The sequence below is a fragment of the Struthio camelus genome, chromosome 9 (assembly GCF_040807025.1).
Source record: "Struthio camelus isolate bStrCam1 chromosome 9, bStrCam1.hap1, whole genome shotgun sequence".
NCBI lineage: Eukaryota > Metazoa > Chordata > Aves > Struthioniformes > Struthionidae > Struthio > Struthio camelus.
In genome coordinates, this window is record NC_090950.1 from 21,342,344 (window position 1) to 21,362,023 (window position 19,680).

Sequence of the window (19,680 nt, forward strand, 5' to 3'; positions counted from 1 at the left end):
TCCCCACTTTCCAGTTGTGGGTCAGGGTCCGAGCACTCACCAGGATCAGTCCGGATGCCACAGCCAGCACACCTGTAATTCTGCTTGGCCACAGCCACCTTCCTCCTGCCCAGAGACAAGAAAAGACAAATTCAGCACTGATAGCAGCTGGCACCAGAGCATTGGCACTGGCACAGCTCCAGCTGGCAGAGGCAGCCATGCCCTTTGCCACTCAAGCGTAGAAAATACTTCAAAAGAGGTGAAAAGCCCCTGTTGTGCCCCAGTGCGCACCAAAGGCATTGCTGCCATCACTGGCTCTGTCTTGCAGCACCAGCTGCCAGAGGTGACTGAATGCAGATTTGTCGGGCTAAGAGCAGAAAGCAGCCCCACATGCTAAGCGGGAAGGAGAAAATAATCAACTTTGGTGTTGATGGGAAAGGGCAGGTGCCTGGGGAGCCCTCTGCCATGCAGGTCCTTACGTTGGGGCTGGGTGAATGTTGAAGATGATCTGTGGTCGCGGCGGAGCCCATTCCAGGTTTCCACGCACACGAATCCTCAGCTTGTAGATGTCGGCATGTTCTCCATCATCGGGAGAGATGGGCAGAGAGTCGGGAATGGGCAGGAGCTGGGAGAAGCAGGCAAGAGGGTCAGAGTGCTGCCTGGCACCACAAAGGCAATGCAACAAGGTGGCTTAACAGGTGTCTACAATCAGAGGTTGTGGACAGGAAAACAGCCTGGCACCCATTGCCCACACCTGCCCCAAAACTAGACCGCCCCAGCTGAATGGAGGAGCTGCAGAAAGGATTTCCCTGGGGAACTGAGCACTCTGCTGTCAGAGCCCAGTTCTGCTGCACCCAGCTCCACAAGGGCTCTTCCAGGCATTTTCACCCCCTTCCTACTCTCCAGGCAGCCCAGAGAGCTGGGCAAGCCTCTCCAAGCTTCCCAGGCAGAGCTGGTCTCTCAGCTCACTAGGCTGTGATGCTCCAGCCCTGCAGCGCATGAGGTCACAAGCAAGCAGAACAGTCTGAGGGAGAGCTCAGCACCGAGCAGCGTGGAAGACACTGATGGTAAATGCAGTGCCTTTAAAGAGCAGACCACTCCAGAGGGATCTGAGCATGTCCTCGGTGCGTTCAGGGCCAAGGGAGGAAGAGGTGCAGCCACAGTAATTGAGGGATAGCACATCTTGTAGTCCCAAGTCAGGGCATTGCAAAGAGAAGAGCTGCACCTCTGGTAAATACATGCCTCAGACTGACACCAAAGCTCATCACAACTCAGCCACTCTGCCAGCAGCAGCACACCAAAACTCCCCTGCTAACCTCCTAGCGGTGACAGTGGTGTCCCCCTGGGAGGGAAGAGGCAACGGTCCCTACCACAGCACTGCACAGAGCCTCCCTTGTCCTGGTGCACAGCAGGCCCTACAAAGGGCAGAAGGAGCTGAGCTAAAGTACCAACTGAGCCCAAGTCCTTTAGAGCCCTGTGACAGTACCCATCAACAAGCAACCTGGGCTTACAGGAGACGAAACACAGCAACCGCTGCTAGGAAACCACGTGGGGGAGGGTCTGAGCACAAGACAGGCACACCCTGCCATGATGCCAACGTTATTCTCAGCACACTTTAGTAGGAAAAGGCCAAGGCACTGCTCCCCAGCAGGACATGGCTGCAAAACGCTAGAAGAGAACATGTTCCAAGCGGTGCAGAGAACAAGTCTCGTCCACAGGGTTGGGTTGGGTGGCTCTGAGGGAGCTCTTGACACCACTGAAAACACCTCTTGTTTTTTAAGTAGTTCTTCAGCTCATAGCTCTTTTCTCTAGTGCCCAAAGGAGAGACCTTTGCAGTTGAGTGCCCAGACAGACCCCAGTGCACCCTGACAGCTCGTTTCCAACATTGGTGCCTGAATAAAGGAACCATTTGGCATATTGGCAGCATGTTCATTTGCGAGAGGCCCCAGATCGGCATGCTCTCATCCGCAGGGCTCTGAGCAGGCACAGCAGGGATGCCATGCAGGGTCTAGGAGTGGTCTAGGCTGTCCTGGAGGTTTACACTGACTCTGACAAAGCTCCCTTTTGCCTTCCCAGCTGGCCTCAGCAAAGGAGGAGAACTGGTATTAGGCACCACCAGCAGAAAGTCCTGCCTTCAAACTGCCCTCTGCACCAGAGGGGAACATGCTTACATTACCCAGCTGGGCACTGCTCAGTTGAGACAGTTAGTGCACACTATGGTCCATGCATGCTCCCTCCAGGCACAATGTACACTCCCAACATACCAGCAGGAGCTTTCTGGAAAGCTGCCTTTTCTTACACCAGCCAGGACGCCTAAAGAGCTTTTTTTAGAGACCATCCCAGGCCCTGAAAAGCAACAGCAAATAACTCATCAAGGCACTCCGCAAGAGTGGCCAGTGAGCAGCTGTTGCAGGCTGAGCCACTGAGCCACTGCCCCAGCTCTACCCCGCACATCTCCTGCCTGCAACCCGCTGTCATTCCCAGATGTCCTTGCAGCCGACCTGGATACCGGCTGCTGTACAAGGTACCACACAGCGACAGTGTCGCAGGCCAAAGCCACAGCTCTGGCGAACACAAACAGCCTAAGCAAAACCTTCCCTTCTCCAGCTCCATAAAGGGACCGTCAGGACCAGCAAAGCCCCTGGGCAGTGGACACAAAGTGGGTGCAAAGCCAGGGGTTCAGGATGTAATCAGTGACTTGGGATTTCTAGAGAGCAGCGGGAGCTCTGTGTTGTACGCTTCTCCACCCAGTGTGCTTCACTGCCATCTCACTTCTGTCCTGGCACCTCCAGACAGTGCCCACATACCTTTGTGGAACTGTCCTAGTGACTCTGCCACCCTTCTGCATGTGCACGCGCACACACACATGCGCACACACACCCCCATACTTACCTTCTGGGGGGCATCGTGCTCCGGGACCAGCCATTCCAGTTCAGAGGCAGCTGGAAGTTGCATGCCTTCAAACTGTTTCAGCAGACCCATGGCCACAGCCTCTGCCGAATTCGAATTGAGGAAGGAGTGGGATCTAGACAATGAAGGAGACAGTACCGGGCATCTGAGAGCTATACCCTCTTCATAAACCCCCCTATTTGTTTAGAAAGCAACTTTTAGCAACTATTTAGAAAGGTCAGCACAAAAATATCTCACCTAACGAAACTTAAACTTGTGCCCTGTTTGCAGGGGGAGTTCCAAAGTGAGAGCCAGTGTCTGTACGAGACAGGAGTAACTGCTCTCACAATACTAACCTACCTGAGAAGCTGCCAAGCAGAAACAAAGCTTTTCACCTCACCCAACACGCAGAGCATCTCTGCATCCCAACTGGTCTTGTTTTCAGAGCATTAACACAGCAGCTATGCTTAAAATGGGTTGTCATTTACCACCCCACAACTCCCACCTCTCTGCCCTGGGGCAGTGCCAGGAAAGGACCGAGTGCTTAATGTTTAAGCTGTTGTTCCACTGTATAGGGAATTGGGAAGCACTGCCACGTCTCAGCAGTTCCACCTCTGGGTCACAGCACAGCAGCAAGGGTTGGAGAGAAGGCAGCAGCATCACGCAGGCAAACAGGGTGTCCCAGCTGAGAGAGGGGAAGGTGGGAAGGTAGCAGAAGCTCAGAGCTCAGCAGCAAGCCAGGAGCAAGTATAACTGCTCCAAATCATGCCAGCTCCTCTCTCTCCCCAGCCTCTTACCTACTAGGAGGTACTGGGATCTCTCCTGACACCAACCCACAACGTATCTACCTCATGCCCAAGCAGTATGCCACTGATCCTGACCAATCCAGGTGCTGCTTCCCAAATTCAAGACTAGGACACAGCTGTACCCCACTCCTAAGGAAGTGTGGGGAGGGAGGGAAGGATGCCCGCTCCAAGGTGAATCAACAGCAGATGCGCATGGAAGAGCAGAGTTGGGCAGGAAAGGGAACTTGGTACCAAGATGTCTCACTACGAGTCGAAGACGTACATGGACTCCGAAGAGAGAAAGGACTTCCTGCTGGAGGCTGGGTTCCTCTTGATATCTGCATCTGAATCATAAACAGGTACAAGGTGGAGCAGGCAGGGCAGGGCAGGGGGATACACTCACTTCAAGCCAAAGCTTCACTTTAAAACTCATCCAGCTGTTTAGAAACACATAAACTAGAGCATCAACTTCTACCAGTGACAAGGAGCAGCAAGGAGAGGTGCAATCTAACCAGTCACCTGTTGGAGTTGAAAGGGAAGGACACGTGGGGATGCTGTAAAAACACAGCGGACCTAGGGTTGGGGAATGACAAGAGATCGTTGGTACAAGTCACACACGAAGTCCTAGAGGTTATATGGCCTGAAAAAGTACACGCACACAGAGTAGGAGCTAGGAGGACATAACGGCAGGGTTAGCAACAATATTTAGTATGCAGAGGATTAGCAATGGGATGTAGAACACTTCTCTCTACTTAACCACAACCTGTAAGATAAAACCTTGGCCATGCCACAGCTCATCAGCAATCCACACAATGACGGGGCTTGGCAGCCTAAGCCCAACTCTCGAGAGACATCTCAAGATCAATGCAGTGAACTGGCCAGCAGCCACAGGGGCCACCCCTCTATAGAGGCCACAGACCCATCACACCCTCCCTAAGAGGGAGGGTCCAAGTTAAGCTATTGTGAGGTCCTGTTCTCCACCCATCCATCGGCTTTCCAGCTGCCCAGGACTGCACCACTCCTCTAGCCACATACTCTTCCTTGGTGCCGGCCTCAGGTACCACAGCAGTTTCCAAGCGACACCTTCATCACTCACCTGTCACTCTGGAAGGTTTCACCGTTAAACCCTGACAGGGAATTTATCTGAATGGCAGAGGAACCCTGGGACAGGAGATTCTTTCAGCAGTACAAAGCAGACAGAAATAAATGGAAAGAAACCATCTTTCATTAGAGACAAACTCCCAGAAAAAGGGAGGAAGGGATGTGAAGGGAAAGAATTCTAGGTCAAGGCAGGAAAGAGGCCACAGCCTCAAGTCCAGCGGGTCCCCTCCTTGCATCCCTGCGGAGCTCTAGGAATGGGATCTGCAGCGACCACCCTGTATCTAAACATAGGCTTGCCACAAGCAGCTGCTCTCCTGACCCAGCTGCTCAGCATGTGGCACGGGGAGGCATAGCTCTAGGGTCACTCTGCTCATCTGTCCTGAGCAGGTTGGCTACATGGACCCACGCAGTGCCCATCCGTTCCCGTCCTGGCACCCGCTGCACACCGAGGCCCTCAAAATCGCAGTCCAGCCCTGCAGAGAGAGCCAACGCCCTGAGCTGTCAGGGAGAGCGGGCCTGCCTTCTGGGGCTGTCCTAGCACAAAGCAGAGCAGGACTTCCCAAAGGAGCAGGGCAGAGTACTCTGCAGGTGTGAATGGCAACAAGGAACCTGCCTTCAAATGCTGCTGACCTCAGAAAGGGAAAAGACATGCAAAGAACCAAGGTAAACCTTCACAGCCCCTACAGTAAATTTACATCATCACGCCAGCAGAGTCCAGCATGGACACTTAACCCTCCTTGTTTGACACCCATTGCTAAAATCAGGCACATGAAAGCATCCCAATGCTAAGCAATCCACATATTTATATCACACAGATTTCTAGATGCAGAAAACAGGGAACTTGGCAAACATAGCCTCCCAACTACGTACAACACTGGACAGACATATCTGCCATGCTCTATTGCCTTCAGCTCTGTGCAGAAAGGCGCTGCATGGTCCTAGACTATGACAAACTCAAGCAAACAGTGGAGCACACGCAGTACAGTACGGGCCAAGCATTACAGGTGGGGCCTTGGGCAGGGCCTGGCATCATCTCAGGGATGGGAAAGGGAGCTAGATCTGACCCTAGTCTCCCTCAGGGACTAGCACTGGCATCATGTCACCACTCCCTCCCCAGCCTCAACTGCAGACATTAAACCCTGGCATTGAACCCACAGGCCTTGTAAACATAGGATACAGCAGGGCCGACAGCTCTGTGTGCCATCACGTCCAGCAGGAGCAACGCGCTGACGCTGAATGTCCGACTGGATGGATCAGCAGCGCTGGCTAAGCGATACCTGGCTGCGCATGATCCCAATATTCGGGGCTTCCACTGTGAATAAAATGCCTGCACCCCATCTGCTCTCTCTGCTCTTCCTTCCAGGACTTCCCTGTGGAAGGATTCTTTCCTAAGGCAAGTCTGAACAGGATGGGAAGGGTTGGCTGTGGCTCAGACCAAACTTAGAGCACCCCAGCTCCACAGAGTGGAGCAGAATAGCTCTCCCCAACGCACCAGCTGGAGCTCTGGGCCTGTGCTAGGCCTGCCTGGTGGGTGAAAGCTGACAGCAGGGTCATTCTAAGAGCAAGGCTCCTTCCCTCCTGGCTCTCTCCCTGTCTTGCATATGATCAGAGAAGCATTCATTTACACTGGGAGTTGCAGGGCAGCTCCACTCAAAGCCATAACATTGGAGAGGGAGAGACTCTCTGGGATGGAGACCTGGTCCCACGTCGTAAAGGCACTGTGCACTCACCCAGCCCAGGCTCTGCCTTCAGCAGCTACAGAGCCCTGTATCGTTGCCCTGCTGAGCCCTACCCCAGGCAACTACAGTGGGCGTGCCTGATATATCCAAAATATTGTACAGAAAACACACCCCAGAGATGGTGCCCAGAGCAGAGTCGCTCTCGCTCCTCTCTGCCCTCCTGCAACACCTCACCCTTCCATAGCTTTTCCCACTGTTACTTGGATGACGTCGTTCACAGTTCCCAAATTAGGCATCCCAGAGGTAACAAGGAGCTGGTCATGCACAGAGCAGTGAGGGAGAACAGCAGAAATACCCTCACTAGTGGCTTGAGCCAGCATCTGGCAGTGAATTTCGGTGATTTTGTGTGTGGTCTGAAGCTGATTGGCTGATGCAGCATGAACTCAACACCTCAGATGTCTGTACACAGATCCAGGCCTCTGCTCTCCCTGTGATACCCAGAGGGGACACATTGAAAAGTGTGCACGTGCGCACGCACACACACACCTTGCACACACACGCTCGCGCGCCGCAAGGGAGCGCTACGGGGTACTACCTGAGAACAAGGAAGCCATTGACACTGAGAGGCCGTTCTTGGACATTTGAATCAGGTTAGATCCATCGTTACCATCTGTATAACACGATGATGACAAAACAGTTCACTTCAGTGCTTTGGCCAGGCCAAAGAGAAAGGGCATAACACAAGAGTAGCACTCACATGAGAGAAGCCCAGAACAGAATTCACATAACCCCTCCATGGACTTCAAATTGAGCCCAAAATCTAGCCCTCAGGGACTGAAACAAGGGCTGTGTTGTCAGCAGTCAGAGACAGGAAGAGTAAGAATTTATAGCTGGAGACTGGACTGCACTGTCTTCTCCTATTGTATTTTATAGTACTGCTGAGAAATGAGTCATCTACCCTGGAGGATGAACCAGGCTTTGAAGGAAAGGGACACCCAGGGACTCAGACAACTCTCCTGTAGGCAATAAGTTTGGTCACTCAAGCTGCCAGGAACAGAGCTCACAGGTATTACAGGTCAGGATATGGCCAGCATCATCTACTCCCACCTGAGAGAAAAGCGTTCAAAATTATGACTTCTGCCTGGGCAGGAGGACAGAAGGAGTCTCCCATCTCTCTCCTCTAAACCTGTGACGCTAGCTCTGCAGACCTGGCAAGTGAAACAAGAACCACCTACAAGCTAGAGGTGCTGTACACTAAAGGATTATAGAAGATTTCAGAGGCAAGTCATGCCACCACATGAGGGGAACTGGTTGCTCTGCTCATGCTCAGGATTCAGCCATTTGCTTGGAAAAAGCCACCTTGAAGGCCAAGGAACGTGCTCTTCTTCAGCGTGACTGACCTCAATACAATCATACCCAGGAGAAGTCTGGTTCTAAGCAAGCACCTAACACAGCCTTTCCCTCTCACCTTGGATCTCATACTCTTCCACATCCTCTGCAGAGCCCGAATCAGACAGGCGCATGGAGCCATGGGAGCTGAACTGGGACCCGCTGTCTGTCGCCACAAGGCCTGGAAGACAAAGGAAACGCAACACAGCCAGGCCATCAGTGGAAGCAGTCTGAACAGGACACTGACAGCTAAGGAAGAAGCTGATACCCAGACAGGGTCAGGCAAGGACGGATGGATGTTAAGGGTGAAAAATACTGTGGGTTCCTGGTGAAAAGGTATTCCCAATTCAGTGCTACCATGGCACAAGTGTTACATGGGTATAGTATCAGTCCCATTATGGTCTTCCACTAGTAGCAGAGTTTTGCAAATCTCTGCAGCACCCTGGCAACAATATGATTATTTCCCATGAACAGGCAGGAAGGCAGGATGCTATAAGGACAGGCAACGGGCAGAAAACCCACATCCCACCAGTTGATGAGCCCAAAAGACATCACCCACTGTCTGAGCCCATCTGGCAGGTAGGGAACAGGTGCTTGGTGCGGATCTGCTGGCGCCGAATGCGAATCTTTTGTTTAAGCTCCTGGATCTCCTTGTCGCTGTCTTCCTCCTCCTCCTCCAGCTGCCGGCTCATCATGTTGCATTTCATCAGCTCAATGGCAGCAATCAGTGACTCTGAGATACTGAAGTGGGCATTCTCCTGTGAGGCAAAACCATTCAGGGCTGTATCACAGGGAACCTGGGGACTCTTGGCAGAACATTATCCCCTACCTGTGGCAGGAAAGAGTGGAATATTCCTCGAGGGTGGTAAAAGGACCTTGTTCCCTGCTGACCCTATGAAACTTGACTCTCCTATGAGGACCTAGAAACTCAAGCCTTCCCAGGCACCAGAATTCTTGCAAAACACACAGAGCAACCTACAAAAAGGATGTACAACACATCCACTTTGGGGGCGCCCCTAAGGAGCCACAACATCTTGCAAAGCTGCCGCAAACAGGAGCATACCAATGAGCAACTCTGACCACAGATTCAAAACAGAAGTTCTGTGCACAGTTCTAGGGCAGGAAATACCGTGAGATTATCTTCCCTAAGGAGGGAAGAATCACTGAACCTGCAGTAAAAATACTTTCTCCCACATACACAGGCTGCTGCTGTCTCCCTCACCTTCTCCAGGTCTGCACAGCTGCCAAAGTCCTGTTCAGAGAGATAGCTGATGAGGGACTGCCCTTCTGAAGGTCTTCTGAACATCCCTTCCCCCGAGCTCAGGTACTGGCCAGAGTCTAGAAAAGCAAAAGACAAGCATATCAGGGAGGCACTTGGAAATCCTCTGCTGAAAGCACTGGGAAACAGCCTGCACTCTGCACTAAGACACCACCAAGCCCACGCAGCCAACAGCTGGTCCATCCTGTTGTAAGGACAGAGTGGTCAGGTCTGTGCTCCTAGTGTCTAACGGAACCAATTTGAGCCCCTTCAGATGACAACACAAAATCCCACAGCAAGTATCCTGAAATCACTCGGCCTCCTGGACATCCCACCCTAAGCTGAAGAGCAGGAGATCACAGACAGTCCTGAAGCCCTGATTTGCAGCTTCTTGACTTTTCTGGCTGCTGCCAGATGCTCTCTTGTTTCTCCACGACTCTGACATGAGAAGGCAGCAATATTAGAGCAATGAACAACATGGCCGCAAGCCTCCTCAGGGCAGGGGCCAGGTCTGACCTGGAGCACAAGGACACCTTGATTTCATATGGTCCTAGGCAGCACCCAACCCAAAGGGGTCAGCAGATAAAAACCCTGAAACTACTTGATCAGCACCAACGCTGCGGGACCCACACTGGCTACTGCAAAGCCCACATCTCCAGTATCTCCACTCTCCAGTATCTGGGAGTATCCAAATACTAGCCTATCTGGAAGTCTTCATTAATTGAAGCACAGAGCTAGACAGACCTTCCGGCTGCTATCTCCACACAAACAAGCCCTGCCAGAGCCCAGCTGGCTCACCACGGAGCCACCTCCCCTGTGCCTGTATGCCACAAGCAGGTGCCAGAAGCTGAAGGAACTACAGCACGCGGAGGAGTCTTACCATGAGCAAATGTCCCCACTGGGGCTCACTGTACTCACCATACTCCATGTAGAGGGAGCTGGGTGTGCTTACTTCACTGCTCTGGGTGGAACCAGATATGGGCCCTCTTCCTCCACCTGTGTCACCATGGGACTCTACAAGGGATGACAACACCATGCACACATCAGTATCCAAGAGGCACCCATCCCAGCCCACAGTACGGTGTGAAATGGAACGAGCTCATCATCACAGGGGCACGCACAAATGGATGGGAATCAACAAGGGAAATCATCCACTCGGCTGGTCTCAGATACGAAATGGAGCAGGCCACAAGCCCATGCCCAAACCCATAAAGAGGACAAAGCTAAAGGGGCATTTCAGGTAGGTAAAAGGCAAGCTCATGGCTAAGAGGCACGAACAAACTGCCCTGAAGCCCTCCCCAAAGCCAGATCCCACCGAGAGGAAGAGGAGACGAGGAGGGGAACAAAGGAGAGAAACTCATGAGAGCCACAGAGCGGTCAAGTCCAGAGCCACTCTCTCTTTAACCCCTAGCAGAACCAGGGAACGCAACCGTCTCTGGCAAGTGCCTCTACCAGCCCCCTCTTCTTCCTTCTAGAGCATCTCAAAGGGAAGAGCTACCCACAGGGCAAGGAGTCAGGATATAAAAGGAAACCTGAGCAGCCCAGGTATCTGTGGGGCTCCCAGCCCTGAAGAGCAGCCTGGATAAAGGTGGAAGGAGGCACGTGAAGGACACGCTGACGCCCAGCTAGGAAAAGGCAGGGTTCCCTGCACACAACCGTCACTAACAACCCCAGAGTCTCTGGGCTGAAGTGCTTAAGGTGACCTACACACGCTGCTGCCAAGGCTCTGCCCCATGCCCGCACTCCGGTGCAATTCGCCGCCAGGCTGAGCCAGTAGTGACTGCCACGAGCCAGCCTAGTCAGAGATAAGGAACCGCTGCTGTTCTAGGGAGAGCAGTGGCCCCGGAGAACATCTAAACAGAGCAACTGAGCAACTTGAGGACTGCTGCCAGATGGGAAGGCCTAGGCAGCTGGGGGTGAAGGAGGAGATTGAAAATATCCTGCAAAGAGTCGGGAGGGGAATGAGAATGAGAACATACAGGCATGGACATGGAGAGGCTCCAGCTGACGTCCTGAGAACAACAGAAGGGCAAACATTGCTCTTTGCATCTCCTGTCCCTCTTAACCTCCAGCTTCGTGCCATAGCCCTGATCAGTCTAGAGACTCCAGAGCCCAACGACACCAGCAGCTCCCAGCTGAGACCACAAAGAAACAGCTGCCAGAACCTGGCTCGGGACCAATCCACCCCACACCCTGGGTCACAGGACAGCAGCCATGCAAATGAGACCTGCCGGGGTGAGAGGCTCTCATAGCAGCCTGGCAGGCTTTACATGAACAAGATCACCCAAAGCCACCTCAACCCTATCGAAAAACAGTAGGGAAACCACCTCATGAGCACCAGCCTGGAGACGAAACGAATAACAGGGGAACTGCTTGCTGCTGAATGGCAAAGCGAGGCAGCGGCTGGGATCCTCTGCTGGAACGAGAGCTGGAACAGGGCGTAGGGCTGGGCACAGGTCTGTTTGCACTCCTCCTGCTACCTCCAGAAAGGAGCCTTTCTAGCCGCGGATCTCTCAGTATCTAGCAGATGTGAGTCAGACAAACCGAGTACCACTGCTGTTCAACGCATGCAAAAGAAAATGGCCCATTTTTCTGAGCCTTTATTCCCTACATGAGAGATGAAACCTCTCCTGATTTCAAAGCAAAGAGAGGGCAAGGGGAGGCAGCTCAGGGACTTGCTGGTCAGCACTTCGTAACGCCATGCAGGAGAGCCAGGCGCCATTCTTGGTCTGGTCCACTACACCCAAAAACCAAGCTGGGATCCTCAGCCAGGTAGCATGCATAAACTTAAGGCATCCTTCAAAGCACCATCTGGGACTTAGGGAAGAAAGATTTCATTTGTTTTGCTAAATGGATGGACATCAGTGGGTTGATGGAAATCCTGAACTTAACGCAATGACTGCTGATGAAGGGCTGTTATATTGCTCCCAAACCTGCCACTGGATCTTCTATTATAATGGTGATATCCCTGAGGCCTCCTGGACACAGAGGAGCAAGAGGGCAGCATTAAGGGAGAGAAAAGAGAGACAGACTGGTTACCACTCAACAAGGACCTGCATTTCTCACCTGAAAGCAGCACCAGCAGGCAGACTTCAACAAACCAGTTGTTCCTTCGTGTCCCACTCCTCCCCCAATGTCTTTACCCACGCAAGAGCATAGGAAGACCCAGCAAATTACCAGTACGATGACAAAAGGCCCAAGCCCCAGCCCCATGCCCTCACACACCAGCTGGGCAAGGTCAGTGGGAAGGCAGGACGGATTATGCCGCAGCATCCTTGCCATTTCCTAAGCCTCTGGGGAAGGCCACAGGGCAGCTGCCAACACCAGTAACGGACAGGCACAAGGAATTCTGGGAAACAAGAGGTCAGCCAGCCTCTCCAGCACATAGCAGGGAAGGTAAGGGCAAAGACCGCACTTCCCAGCTGGCCACCCACAGGTCCCCTCACTGACCTGTGTTACATGGCGCCAAAGTGGCAGCCAGCATCAGCCTCCCAGTAACAGCACTTCTCACAGGCCATCGTCCCATGTTTGTGCCCATACCCCAAAGCCAATCCCCACACCCAGAAAAGTAGCCCCATTACCATGTAACTTCCCCGAAGCCACATTGGTATCAGAGTGCGAGCGCATGTGGCTCTTCTTCAGGATGCTCTGTGGAGCTGAGGTCTGTCCCTCCGAGAAGCTGGACCGGCGTAGCAGGCTCATGCCCCTGCTTCCACCTCCACCACTCGCTCCCTGCTCTCCCAAGGAGGAGACCGAGTCCAGCTTCTGGGAGCTGCTGGAGGAGAACAGGTTGGAGCTGCTGCTCTTGTTGCTGTTGGTACTGTTGCTGCTGGCGCTGCTGCAGGCCCGGCCCCGACGCCCCAAGTTCCCAATGGCCAGGTACTCCGGCCCATCGTTAGCATCACTCTGCGGATCATCCTGACTCCCCATCCAAGTGTCCTCGCTCTGGCTCGTGGTGCTGGAACTCATCTCACTGGCTGGAGAGAAGGAGTCTTTGGGTGAGGGAATGTGGCAGCGGGTGACAGAGTTGGGCTGCTCCAGAGGGGACCTGCCCGCACTGAAGGAGGAGGACCTGGTGGATGAGCAGGGTTCCTGAGGCTGGCTGGTAGTGGAGCAGACAGAGGAGCTCGCTGGTCTCCTGTCTGGACAGAGGCAGGAACAGAACGTCACACACGTTGGCGCAAGCAGGCCACTCTATGGCAACAAGCACATGGCTTCAAAGCAGCATGCCCCGTCCCCACGGGCAAAGATAAGGGATCTCCGTATTAAAACAGGCAGAGATCTCCCTGCACCAGTCCAGCGCAATGAATCTAACAGCAGAAAAAAGGCAAGGCCTCGTACTAACTGCAGCTCCATTTCCAAAGCAGCAGCCCAAAAGGCCACAGCACACACATACTACTTCTGCTTTGTGCAGAAACTCAGGAAGCTCACAGCACGCCCAAGGATCGTTTACCCCGCTGTGTTACTGCCAGCTGCACAGAGGGGTAAGGGCTTTATAACATGCTTGTTCAGAAGCTTGAGTGAGCTGCAAACATGTGCTCCTTAGGGCTGCATTTTGACATCTGAGAGACGATCCAGAGAAAACTATGGATTCTATGAACAGATGCTGAATGAACAAGGGGCCTGTTCCGAGCTTCCCAGCCCACTCTCATTACCTGAGAGGCCAGAAGAGGCTGGGTGGTGCAGGCCAGAGAAGGATCCAAAGTAACGCTGTTGTGTGCAGTGTGCAGATGCGATATGCAGAGATCCAGGGAGCGTAGTCAGGCTCTGACTCTTTGTCACTGGAGACGGATCTTCACTCTTCCTCGTAAACTGAACAGAGGTGGCATCATTAATAAACCAGCACCTACAGGGCTACACGTCAAAGGAGCAGCTACGGAGACAGAAAGGAATCGATCTGCAGTGCCCCATGTGAGCACCTGGTCTCCAGCCAGTGAAGATAGCTGCAGCTCTAGCGCCCAGAAGAAGGCAGCTAGGTCTGCAGGGTGGGGGGAGAAAAAAAAATGGTATGGCATAGAAAGGAAACGGCTCTCTATTTACAGCTACATGACAGTCTCCCATCTGGAAATTACCAGGCTCTCAGTGCAATGATCCAGGCAGCCTAGTGCCCCAGGCAGACGGCTCTCATGTCCTCCAGCGTCGCGGTCGCGTGTCTCTCTTGTCCCAGCAGAGGGACCTGACGCACACACGGATGGCAGTGACGTGCCGGCCAGCTGAAAGAACACAGCCCCGATTTAATGAAAACGTCATTAGTATCTCTTCTCTGAGGAGCTCTCTGCAAAGAAAGCAGCCACTGTTCCCCTCCTCTGGAGGGGTGACTGGCACAGGGCTGCACCAGGAGTCAGTGGCGTCACCAGGAGCAGGAACCCAGGTGCCCTAGGCCTTGGGTGCCTGCCTTTCCCCTCTGAGGATGGCTGTCCCTCAGTACCAGGCAGCTCTGTTTGCTAGCCCTGAAGCCTACAGGGACTTCTGAAGAGCATTTTAAAGGTGTTTCTTACACAGAACTGGTTCCTGCTACCAGGTCCTCACACTCAAATCCTAGAAGCCAGTCAGAATGGAGGTGCTTGAATATGGGCTCCAACCAGCCATCTCCCCCTACCCCGACATCCGGCCAGGCTCATACAGACAGCGCAGGGAAAAGTTCACCACCTTCCTTCTCTCTTGGAGCTCCTTTTGCTACTTCCAAGTCCAGGCCCCTGTCCAAGGGCTCTGTGTGCTCTGAATGAGACATTGTACAAGCTGTCACAGGCGGACAGTGTTCTGGAGAGAGCCAGAGGCGCAAAGCCGAGGCCTCAACTCACCATGGATGTGTCGATCTGAGCCAGGAGCCTGGGGTTGTTCTGTTCCACAGCCTCCAGGCACTGTAACATGGCCGTGACGTGGGCGTCACTGAGCAGGAAGGCAGTATCTGCAGAGAGGAGAGTGCTGCTCAGTGGGGTCTCTCCCACCCACTGCCCCTAGCACGAAGGAGTTGGGAAGTGCAAGGTGCTGGACTAGGCCCTAACCCTCTAGCCAAGGAGGCGAGAGAGTCTCCCAGATCCAGCCTAAACCTTAGCTGAAAGGTTCCCACTCCAAATTATTACATTCTGGGCTAAGGTTTTTGTTTTGATTAAAAAGGGGCTGCTGAAAAACTTCTCTCCCTATTACTCAAAAGCACAGGATTAAAGAAAGATCCTGTCACAGACGAACACAGGTGTTTTTGTCCTCGCTACAAACTTTTTCTTTTTGATAAAACGTCAAGCTTTCCAAAAAATTATTATCACACATAGAGTTGCGCAAAGTTTTTGCTTCAATTTTTATCTACAAAGTAGATATGCAGCTGCATCTCCATATGTCATCTAAGGTCAGAGCTTGAGCTCTTTGTTCAGAATTCTTCACACGGAGAAAAAAGGCTCAAAATATTTTTGAAAGAGGAGATGATTCAAAGCCGAACTTCTTTCCCCATTTCGTTTCTCTTCAAAGGACAAAACATTTTCCCCAAGGCCTCTCACGCAACCCTAGACACAAAGGGTTATGTATAGACTCAGCCCTCACTCGACACCAGGCCGATTCACTACCTGCAGCAGAAACCTTCAAGCCCACACAAAAAGCTGCTACAGCCCACACTTCTGAGATATCAGGAGGGAGAAGCTGACGATGCTCTGTGCCTTCACACAGGCTCAAGCTCTCATTTGGACAGTGAGGAAAGCCCAGAAACAGGTAGGACCAAGCACGCTCCAGACAGGCTCACTGCAGAAAGCCCAAGCCCAGCAACTCCTATGTGCATCCAAGCTGAGCCTCCAGCATTCAGGTCGCCCACTTTGACAGCACAGATCGCTCCAATGCAAACCACCCCTCCTGCTACCTCCCTCGCTTGCAGACGGCACGTGGCTTGGAATGCCACCAGAGGGGTTGAGCCAGCAGGGCCGGGTGATGCTCCTGAGCAACTCTGCATCCGTGGGAGGCCCAGCTCCCTCACCACCCTCCTAGCCTGGTCTCCATCTCCAGCAGGCACTGTAGTTTCCCCAACATACCTCCTTTTGCTCTGAAACCCAGCCCAATCCCTAGTAGGGAGGAAAGGCCCAGCTAGACATTTTCATAAGAACAGGAAAAAGGCCCGTCTCTATTTACCTGCATAGAATTTTCTTATGTACTGCCTGTTGCCCAGGAGGGGTTTCAGCTGTGCCGAGAGGCAGTGGAACTGCAGGCTGTGTTGCAGCCACAGCTTCGCAACAGCTTGATCGCTTAGGCCGTCTGTGTTGGGCTGGCCGTTCTCATGCAGGCTGATGAACTGCAAATGAACACCACACACCAGTTAAGGTATGCAGAGACTAATAGAGGAGATTATTCCACCTTTACAGCTCACACTTTGGCCCCAGATAACGGCAGCTTTCCAGCACCAGTAACTGTCAGTGGGAACACAGTCACGTCCTAGCAGCTTCCTAGCCACTGACCAAGGCAAGACAGGGAGACAAAAGCACTGGAGAAGAACAACACTTCAAAGGTCAACCAGCGCCAGTGACCAAAGTTCTCCCTACAGCCACCAGCACTACATATTTCTCCTGCGTGCTCTCCCACCCATGTGTTACAGCCCTGACCTCGCAGAACCCCACACTCCCAAATGCAATTGCTTTCCTGAGGGGACAATCGTCATCTTGCTGACAAATTAACTGAGGAACACTACAGCTAAGAGCCTGAGCAGTTGCAGCTTGAGTTAAAGAGCTGGATTGCACTGCCGAGGGCAGTCACACCTCGCATCCTCCCTGAGCTGGCCTTGAGCACAGGCCCAGGAGCACGTTGCACATACAGACCACCAGTGGTCAGCCCCTTGCATTCTTCCTCACCACTCCCCAGAGAAGACTGCAGCAGAGGCCACAGACCCTGCTCACGCTTCTGTATCTGTGCCACAGAGAGAGTGTTCTGCGCTGAGGGGTCCGTCAGGGCACAGGGCAGCTGAGGAGCGAGACACAGGTATGTCCCTGTGTCAGCAGAGGGCACAAGCCAGGAATAGAAGAACCAAGTGAATAATCGGGCCAAGACACAACCAGGAAATGGGACAGCCGAAACCTTTAGAGATTTGTACAGCTGCATAAATCACCCATCAACATAGAGAAGCACCACTTGTGCTGGTTCCCTTGGTGATCCCTGTTATACCCAACCACGCGGAGTTGGAGACTGGCCTGTGAGAAATAAGCAGCCGATTGTCTAAGCTGAAACCATGCAGAGCTCCTGGGACGTGGCTTGTACACAAACACATGGCTGCCCTGCTTGGCTCAGCCCCCATATTTGAGGGGCTGAGCAAGCTGTCCCCTCCCCATCAGCCCCACTGCCTGCCACTTGATCCACGGCAGGCCAACAGTCAAGGCAACGCTAATTCACCAGGGAGGCTCACACCCCAGCCACCCTCTTCCTTCCCTGCTCAGTATGCAAAGCCACCCCACCAGAACTCACCTTTTCCACGTGATGAGCAGAGCTGGGACTCAGCCAGCGAATGTCTTTCACAAACTGCCAGTAATCCTTCTGTCTGCAACACACCTGCCCAGGAAACACAGAGTTAGACTCCACCAAAGTCCCACTGCAATGCTGCCTGGTGCAGCAAGTTCAGAGCAGTGAATCTGGACATCGGACACCTCCAGCAGAGCTGCCACATGATTCAACAGGCACTGAGAGGGAAGGAGTGATTAAATCCTCCCGAGCAAATGCAAAATAAGAGAGTTGGCCATCTAGAATAGGGCATTCAACCTACAACCTGCCAGGACTGATTATACAGCCCACAAGCCTGCTCCCAACAGCCTCCTGCCTAAAGGCTTCAGGACGGAGAACTATTCGGACAGCAACACCCACCTCTGGCTTGTCCTGAGAACTCTTCATATCCAAAGAAGAAGCAGACACAGCACACTTGATAGAGTAGGTGAGATCACTGGCAGAGGAGAAACAACTGGAAGGATATACAGAGCCCAAGCAGCCACAGACTGGGCAATCCCAGCACTGGACTGCCAGTCCTGGAAGCCTGATCCAGGGCATTCACCTTTCATCACATGAAAGAACTGCAGACTTGCTCAGTAAGGCCCCATCACCCTTCTCCCTGGACAAGGTAGTTGTGTAGCCCTGGGTTTATCTCATCATCCTTGCTGCCATGGGGCTGCTACAAGGAAGAACAGGCCTTTGAATTGAAGTTGCCCTCCCTGCTCCTGCAACAGGCTATATGTCTCTCACGTAGTCAACTCCAGGGGCAAAGCACCATGGCAAGTTGAGTCCCTGGCCCTGCAGAACCTCAGCACCAGCTAAAAGATATTTCCCGCTAGCCCCGTGTCACCATGAGCGGACAGCCTCTAACCCTAGCAAGGTGGGAAAATGGGCCCATAGAAAACAGAGAGAAGAGGAGCAACGGCGCTGCACAAGAGAGAAAAAATAATGAAAGGAGAGTATAAAAGGAAGTTTTGAAGATACAAAAGGGGGAAAGAGATCAAGTAAAGAAACACTGGCCTGAAGTAGATAAGTCATTTGCTGCCCCTGCCACACTGACCCATCAGTTGTGCATTCAGCTCCACAAGTGAAGCTATAGCAAGACAACAGATCCCCCAAGCTTTTTTTCGTCCATCAAGATCCCAGTCCATCATACAACGGAGATAGGGATATATCTTAAGACAGGGAAGGGACACAGCACTGAAAGGCCCACACCCCTGCTGTGGTGCAGAAGGATCCTAAAAACACGCTATGCCAACTGTAGCTCATCAGTAGATCACGGAGTAGAGCCAACACCACCACTGCTGGGCAGAAAAGGGGGAATGCAGATAGACAGAAGGGAACAGTTCTCAGATGCTACCTGCATTTATGGCACAGCACAGTTGGGGACTCAGCCCTCTGTCTGAATCCTCCCAATCACTCCGTGCATCGCTGCGTCACATACACATCCCTCTTTGCTTATTGCGTTTGAAGGTTTGCCAAGTCCAAAGTTGAGTTCCCATTATCACCATTCCTCTTCCTGCTAGAGCAGGACCTGGAGGAGAGTCCTGACGACTCAGCTCTGCACAAAGAGTCAGACTTTAGCAAGGGAACACAAAGGGCAACATGGAAGTACATCCCAGCAAAAACAGCAACAATTGCTGTCTTCTAATATGGCAAACCACCAACAAGGACACCAGCAGGGCTGAGCACTGCAGATAAGAAATTCGATGCAGCATGCTCTTAGCATTGCATTTCTATTAGCTCTTTGTTGCCGTTTGCCTCACCTTTATTCAGACAACCAGCTACTTTTTTTTAGTTACTCTTCCAGTTAAAGAGGAACTGTACAAAAGTTGCTATTTTCCTCATCACTTTATCGTGTGTAAACACAGCCCTGAAATGCCTCTCTTCACCAAAATGCTGATTTTTTTCCTCCATCTCTATTTCCTCTTTCACAAATGTCAGACGCATAGGTTCTGTTTTGTGGTTTCTTTGTTTTGGGGTTTTGTTTGGGTCTTTGAAGCCTAAAAAATCAACATGGAAATTTTAGTCTTTTAGATGCAGCTGGATTTTTTTTGACAAAGAAATAAAAGTCACTCAAAGGTTAAAAAACCTCTCCCCCTAGTTCTCTTAACATGTACATGTAATATCGAATTTCTCATTGTAGAAACAAAGT

General features: G+C 52.4%; 1 protein-coding gene across 6 annotated transcripts in view; it reads right to left on the reverse strand.

Moving 5' to 3' along the window:
• RUBCN (rubicon autophagy regulator) overlaps positions 1 to 19,680 on the reverse strand; it is a 40,656-nt gene that overhangs the window by 7,153 nt on the left and 13,823 nt on the right. For 5 of the 6 annotated variants that reach the window (XM_068954785.1, XM_068954781.1, XM_068954780.1 and 2 more), the window contains 16 exons: positions 17,511 to 17,594; positions 16,191 to 16,350; positions 14,882 to 14,988; positions 14,153 to 14,293; positions 13,736 to 13,892; positions 12,662 to 13,222; positions 12,014 to 12,058; positions 9,999 to 10,094; positions 9,045 to 9,160; positions 8,382 to 8,580; positions 7,902 to 8,003; positions 7,029 to 7,103; positions 3,937 to 3,997; positions 2,872 to 3,004; positions 459 to 604; positions 41 to 105 (listed from right to left, as the gene is read on the reverse strand). In XM_068954785.1, the coding sequence (XP_068810886.1) occupies positions 41 to 105; positions 459 to 604; positions 2,872 to 3,004; positions 3,937 to 3,997; positions 7,029 to 7,103; positions 7,902 to 8,003; positions 8,382 to 8,580; positions 9,045 to 9,160; positions 9,999 to 10,094; positions 12,014 to 12,058; positions 12,662 to 13,222; positions 13,736 to 13,892; positions 14,153 to 14,293; positions 14,882 to 14,988; positions 16,191 to 16,350; positions 17,511 to 17,594 (2,248 nt within the window). The remainder of the gene's footprint in view (positions 1 to 40; positions 106 to 458; positions 605 to 2,871; positions 3,005 to 3,936; positions 3,998 to 7,028; positions 7,104 to 7,901; positions 8,004 to 8,381; positions 8,581 to 9,044; positions 9,161 to 9,998; positions 10,095 to 12,013; positions 12,059 to 12,661; positions 13,223 to 13,735; positions 13,893 to 14,152; positions 14,294 to 14,881; positions 14,989 to 16,190; positions 16,351 to 17,510; positions 17,595 to 19,680) is intronic. The other variant, XM_068954782.1, reaches the window with a different exon arrangement.